General features: G+C 60.9%; 1 protein-coding gene across 1 annotated transcript; it reads right to left on the reverse strand.

Annotated features, from left to right (window-relative positions):
• Positions 1–128: 128 nt before the first annotated feature.
• On the reverse strand, positions 129–6,390 carry TMEM120A (transmembrane protein 120A). The gene is made up of 12 exons (XM_010980742.3): positions 6,214–6,390; positions 4,448–4,566; positions 4,099–4,215; positions 2,033–2,092; positions 1,731–1,826; positions 1,565–1,654; positions 1,264–1,329; positions 1,104–1,165; positions 908–1,000; positions 722–786; positions 554–622; positions 129–480 (listed from the first exon to the last, which is right to left on the reverse strand). Exons 1-12 carry the CDS (start codon positions 6,292–6,294, stop codon positions 367–369), a joined length of 1,032 nt encoding a protein of 343 aa, XP_010979044.1. The 5' UTR covers positions 6,295–6,390; the 3' UTR covers positions 129–366.
• Between the last annotated feature and the right edge of the window lie 481 nt (positions 6,391–6,871).

Consider the following 6,871-nt stretch of genomic DNA (forward strand, 5'->3'; position numbering starts at 1 on the left):
CCTCCACGTGGGTGTCCTTAACTCAGACCCCAGAGAGACCAGCAGCTCAGGAGCCCCAAGACCCAGTACTGTGGCAGCACAGAGCCTGTGCCCCTGCCGTACCTGCAGGAGAACACACACTGAGCCACTCCGAGCCTCTCGTCCTTTATTGAGGCCACTGGCCCCCAGCTCCCCGCAGGGCAGGGACATAGGCCCAGGTCTGCATCACCTTCGGGGCCCACAGAGCCCACAAAACCCAGGGGAGAGCAGATGAGACCCTCTCAGACGAGGGGAGCCCTGACCCGCTCAACACATGGGGCACCAAAGCCCCTTCCGGGCCAGGGGTGTGGTAGGGAGCTGTGCTGGCAGGTAGGGCGAGGCCCCGCCTCATTCTTTCTTGCTCCCATGCTGCTGGTTGTGGAGCTTCTGGTGTACAACCCGCAGGGTGGTAAAGAAATTCCCGAGGAACAGGAGGAGGAAGGGGAAGCCGCACATGAGCACCTGGGGGAGGAAGCAGAGTTAGGATGGAAGCTGGGCCAGCCCTCCCGCGTCCTCTCCAGGCGCCCTGGCTCACCTGCCACTCCTTGCACTCGGGGTCCCGGGCCAGGTTGAACAGCGTCAGCGCGTTAAAAAGCTGCCAGAACTGTGAGGGAGGAGCTTTTTACACAGCAGAACACAGTCCCAGCTGTAGCCAGGGCTGGGGACGGACAGCCAGGGGGACAGGGACACAGGTACAACTTACGTGTCCGAAGAAGAGGAAGGGCAGCAGGAAGGTGAGGCCCCGCCACATCCAGGACTGGAAGCCCTCTGCAGGGGCACGGCAGGGACAGAGACGGACCTGTCACTCAGACCCAGGTCAAGAGGAAAGGACGTCCCCTTCCAGCTCCCCCATCAAGAGTCCAGAGAAGCGTGGCCACGCCCAACTCACCCACAGTGAGGTCCATGGTGTGCCGCTCGCCCAAGGCCCGCAGGCGGTACAGACAGCCGCTCTGGTAGTAATACTGGAGGAACTGCACAAAGCCTGGGGGCGAGGGATCATCAGGACTGGGCTGGAGCCCCCGGTCCCTTCCCCACCCTCCCCAGGAGCCAGTCCGGAGCTGCGCGGGGACCTCTGAGACACTCACTCTGGTACATGGAGAAGGACAGGAACTGGTTCCGGAACTTCTGGTACATGAGGCCGTCTGGCCTAAGGCAGAGAGCAGAGAGAGGTGTGAGGGCTCGGGGACACCATCTCTCCCTGCTCCGGCTCCCCTGAAGGCCCTGGGACCAAGCCAGCCTACTCACCATGTCAGCATGACTCCCGACAGGAACGTGGACACGTAATGATGGAAAACCCACCAGCCTTTGATCCTGCATCAGGAAGCTGCCATCACTCCTGTCCCCTCAGCCCCCAGAATCAGTGCTCAGGGACAGGAAGTGAGGATGAAGTGGGAAAAAACCAGTACCCCAGCCAATTCCCACTTCTCAGGGGCCATGGCAAACGCCCCACTCTAGGGCAGCTGCGGTGTGGGTCCCCCCACCACCCTAGGAGCCTGGGCCTGGGTCCCCCCACCGCCCCAGGAGCCCGGGCCCGGCCCTCGCCCACCGGGAGCCGTTGTTGATGAGGATGCTCTCTCGGATGGTCAGGGTGCAGTAATACCAGACCAGCAGGAAGTTGAAGGCAGCGTCTGTCACCCTGGGGAGGGGTACAGAGGGCTGGTGTCTGAGCCTGGCAAGGGCACAATGTGCAGCGCTGTGCAGCAGACACCCACCTGGAATTGAGGAGGAAGCGGCAGGTGAAGGAGATGAGGATGAGGATGATGGTGAGGTAGAGCTTGAACTTCTCGTACTCGTCTTTGTAGGCAAACCTGGGGGTGGGGGGCAAACACTGTGGGGCAGGCTGGGATGCTGGAGGGGGCCACCCACGCCCCCAGACACATCACTGTGGGTGGCATGGGGCCCGCATGGGGGAGCAGCCCTGAACCCCAAGCTGAGCCGGGGAAGCTGGGGCACAGGGAAGGGACCTGGGGGGCCGGAGAGTAGGGATGAGGCCCAGCCCCTGATGACAAATTACTTAGCCTGCTTGCTCAAGAGTGTCACGTTGACGTTGCCCAGAACCAGGCTCAGGTACAACCTAGGGGAGGGGGCACCAGGTGAGGAGACGCTCTGAATGAGAGGGCAGCCAGAGGGCATAGAGCCCCACCCCGACCCGGCCTCCCCAAGGCCTCGGCTTAGAGGTCTGACCCCGCGGAGGCTGCAGACTGACTCCATGGAAACAGTGATGCCCGGACTTCCTCCCTGCCTGCTCCTGAGTAAATCAACAGACCAGCCCTGCCTTGTCCACAACCGAGCTCGCCACCTCAGGGGCTCAAGGGCAGCCCGGCTCTCCCACCACATGGCAGCAGGGCCCACACCTCAGATCGCCCCGTAGGCCTGGGCAGTGACTCAACACCTACGTGCGTGATCACCGTCCAGCACCCGCCCTCCGGTTCCTGCCACCTCCAATGACCCGCGGCCCCCAAGTCCACTGCAGCAACCCACACCCAACGACCACAGCACAACCTCCTCCCAGCCCAGAAGGGCCTCCTCGGAAACCCTGGTCGTATTCTGACCCCTGAGTGCCCAGCCTCCCATCCAGAAGAACCTTCTCTCTCACTAAGGCTCGAAGGCCCTCCTGACTCTGGTCTTCCTCCCTCCCTGAGCCAGCTGAGTCTCCAAGCCCTACTTAATGGCACGTCAACCACTTTCTGGCCAACCCCGTAACCACCAACCAGCTCCTTGCGTGGCCATCACCCCCACCAGCTAAGCGCATCTTTCTCGGCCAGAGAAACTCCAAGAGATGACGGAAGGTCATAGTCATGTACTAAGCAGCTGCACCCATATGGGCTCCAGTTCACATTCAAGTCACATGGACAGGCTCAGAGTGGTTCCGGGGCCTGCCTGAGGCTGCAGAGAGATGACGGGGCACAGCGGGGACTCAGACCAGGCTGCCAGGCTGCCTCTCAGCATCGCCATGAGCTCCCTCTCCCACTCCCAGAGGTGGTCTCGTCCAACCGACTCCCAAATCCTCCATCCCGTCCCTCTCTGGGCAGGTGACATCTCCCCTGCCTACCTCCTCACCCTCCCATCCCAAATGACAGGGACTTCCTTCCCATCTCCAGGGACTTCCCTCCACAGCTTAGTGCACCTCTTCTGGGTCTCTCTCCCTCGGCTGGCCCCACTCCTCAGCAGCTTGATATGCTCACGTCTTCCCTATGTACAAAGTAACACATACATCCGAGCAAAAGCCAGCCCTCAACCCTCATGCCGAGTTCTAGTTACTAGTTTCTCCTTCCATTCACAGCCAAGCCTTTGAGGCATGGCCTAGACTTGGCTGTCTCCTCAGCATTTTGGTTATCCCCAGTATCAACTTCCACCCCAACCCTCCTGTCAAGTGGTTCTCTCCAAGGTCACCCTGACTTCCAGGAGACATTTCCCCATTCATATTGCATTTGACTGCCTGCCCGCCCACCCCCCGCCCCGGGCCAGTCTGATCTGGGGCTACTGGCCACTGCTTCCTTCTTGGGACATGCTCTCTCCCAGTTGTCTTGCTGCCTGCCATCTCTGCTGGATTTTCTTCCCTAAGCCTAGGATTCTGCCCTCTCTCCTGCCGTCCCCCTCGGTTACTGCAGCTGACCTCAGTGCGTATTTGACCTGTCACTCTCCCCTGCCCACTGAGCCAGGAAGCTCTGCAGGTTGGCTCCCCCTCTGGTATCATTGAAACCTCTCACCTCCCACCCCAAGCTCTGGCCGGGACACCTGCTCTTTCCAGCTTCCCACGTCTGCCTGGCTTACTCCTCTTTATCCTTCATGACTCAGCTGAGGCATCACCTACTCCAGCAGGCTTTTTGTGACCTCCCAAGCAGGTTAGGTGCCCCTCTCTGTGCTCCCCCCATTCCCTGTACATGCCCCAAAAAACACCCATCGCAGTGAGCTGTCACTGTCACTCAGGCTGTCTCTAAGATAAGACTGTGCCTGACTGCTCAGCCCAAAGAGGGTCCAGGCAACATTTTCTGACTGAATGACCAAGCAGAGGAAGACCATGCTTCAGGCCTCTCTCCTAGGAGTGGCTGTGAACTGAGCTTGGGGAAGGAGTCTCACCCATTCTTCTTGGGCAAGTAGGCCTCCATATCAAAGAAGAGGCCTTGTCGCTCCTTGATTTGGTTCTCCAGCTCCTGCGCGGCCTCCTTGGCCTCTGACGGGAGGGAGGGTTTGCATCTGCAGTCGGGACCACAGAAGCCAGAATCAGAGCCATGTGTCACACCTGACACCTGTGGGGCAGGAGAGCAAATGCAGCCCAGAGAGGGGAGAAGCCATGCCCAGGGACACCCGAGAGTCAGCTACTCCCTACCTCACCAGGTCAGACACCCACCCACAGTCCGAGGCCAGGGAGTATGGGGGGATGAGGAGGGATGGGGGGATGGGGGAGTATGGGGGTTTAGGTCCTAACTTCTTCAGGACAAGGGCCAGCTCCTGGAGCTGCTTCTTCTGCCGAGTGATGGAGCTGGTACAGTTGTTCTGCAGCTTGGTCAGCTCCTCCAGCTTCAGGCGGTACAGCCGGTGGGTCTCCTGGGGACCATGTAGGGGAAAGGCTCAGGCTGGTTAGGGGGTCCCTGAGCCAGAGCCTGCTGGGCAGGGGGCAGGGCACAGACTCCCCCAGAGTTCCTTGGGAGGGTCTCAGCAGGAAAGGAAGCAGCCAGCTGTGCCAGCCCAGGGAACTCCCTGAGGTTACTCTCTCTCCAAGGCCCGCAAGGAGACAGGGTTCTTCCTGCAAGTCCAGAAGCCCCCACAGCACCCCTGTCCCAGAAACAGACTAGTTCGCTGAAGATTTTTAGTCTCAGTACTTAGTTGTTCCCACCCCTCTCTGTTCTATCCTGAGTCTGGATTCTAGGCCCACAGGTCCACCTTCTGGACCAAGCAGGCAGCTTAAAGCCATCCCTGGTCCTCTCAGATCCTCCTGCCTATCCAGCCTGCAAATGCAGGGGGAGCTGGGTTTTCCAAGATGCCTGCTGCTCTGGCACTCCCAGCAACTTACCCCCAGGTAAAAGGTCATCAGCCCTTGGACCTCCTGCTACAAGACCATTCCTCTACCCTTCCCCTTGCACCTTTGGCCCAAGGCTTTCCAGAGCACTTTGCCCCGGTGGGTAAGTATTGAGAAGGAACAGCCTGAAGACTGGGCAAGGGGCAGTGGGAGGAAGGTCAGGCAGGGACTGAGGCCGGAACAGTGGCACCCAGGTTAGGAGACTAGGTCTCCTCTGCTCAGGACTCTAGGGAGAGGCACTAATGGTGGCAGCTTGGCCAAGCCAGGGGGCAACCAGGCTTCAATGTGGACAGGAAAGGACTGGAACCAGTCCAAGGGAGGCAAAGGGCTGATCAAGTGTCCAGCTGGCATGGGCTCTACCCTGTCTGAGCCTTGTTTCTCATGCCTAGGAGGGGCCACCACACCCCTCAGAACCCAGCGTATGCCACCTCAGCCTACCCCCAGCCACCACCCTCTACTTTCAGCATCTCCATAGAACAGCACGGTGGCCCACTCAAGTCAGATCTAGACAGTTCCTCCCCTGGCTTTCCACTGGTCTTAGAGAGACTCCAGTCCCAGCCAGGCCCATGAGGTCTCTTGGCAGGGTCTTGCCCACCCACTTCTCCCCTCATTCTCTGCAGCAGCCACGTGGTCCTGTCTGGGTAGGTGTTGTCCTTCACCCTGGATGAGCCTTACCCACCAGTCCAGGGACTTCACCTAAACACCACTTCCCCTGGCCTAGGCCGGGCTCCCCAGCCGCACTCAGCCCAGACAGCTCAGCCCGGTGGTGAGGAAGACGCTGCTAACCGCACTGGCCCGGCTGGCGCCCTCGGCGTATCTGGTCAGTGACTGACTCAATACTGGCCCGGGTTTGCTCGGACTCTCCTGGGAGGAGACCGGGTTGGAGTCGCGCCTCTTAACGAGGCTCCCGAGGTTCACCCGGGTCAGTGTGGTCACTCTGGGGTCGCGGCGGCCGCGCTAGTGAAACGTACAGCCGCCGGACATTCATTTGAGGCCAAGAGGAGGGTCCAGCCGGGAACACCAGGACCCTGGGCCTCGCTGCCCTCAGGAGCGACGCCAAAGTCCTCGACCGCTGACCCCGAGGTCCCCGCTGCTTGACCCGGGGCCATCCGACCCCTGACCCCAAGCCAGATAGACATGGCTCGGGACCAATAGGAGTCCGCATCAGGGCTCACCTGGATGCCGTGGAAGTCCTGCTGCAGCTCCTCCCAGTCCCGTTGGCAGTCGCCCAGCGGGCCTGGAGGAGGGGGATGCATTGCTGCCGGGCCGCGGGCCGGACGACCAGAGCCGAGGACAGCGCCGCAACCCCGGCGGGCCCGAGGCGCCTCCGCCTCCGCCGCCTCCGCCCCTGTCCGCTTCCGGGCTCGCGCCGCCACGACTACCAATGGGAAAAGGCCTGGAGCAGTGAGTGCTCTGGCCCCGCCCCCTGCCCGAGCCAGTCCGGACCGGGGGCGGGGCCTGGGCGGGGCCACGTGCGCTGAGGACCGCTCGCCGTGGGCGGTACCGGGCCCGGAGGGAGGAGGTGGCCCCCAACCTGGGCTCCAGGGGTCGTGCCAACCGCGTGGTGCAGCCAGCAGTGTCCTTGCCTGTCGTGCTGGGAGTAAACCAAGGCCCAGGGAGGTGACACCTGCCTCACTTTCGTCCTTGAGAAGCTGCACTTCTGCGGGGAGGATGATTCTGAGCCTCTTCTCTCACTTGGATTTTTACAGGGGCCTCTTTACTGTCTCCCTATCTCCAAGTTCACTATTACTGTCCCTTCACACAGCCACCACACTGCCCTTAGTAAAACACAAGGCTAATCCCCACCTTGTCCCTACTGAAAACTTTCCAATG

Source organism: Camelus dromedarius, chromosome 24 (genome assembly GCF_036321535.1).
Source record: "Camelus dromedarius isolate mCamDro1 chromosome 24, mCamDro1.pat, whole genome shotgun sequence".
NCBI classification, from domain to species: domain Eukaryota; kingdom Metazoa; phylum Chordata; class Mammalia; order Artiodactyla; family Camelidae; genus Camelus; species Camelus dromedarius.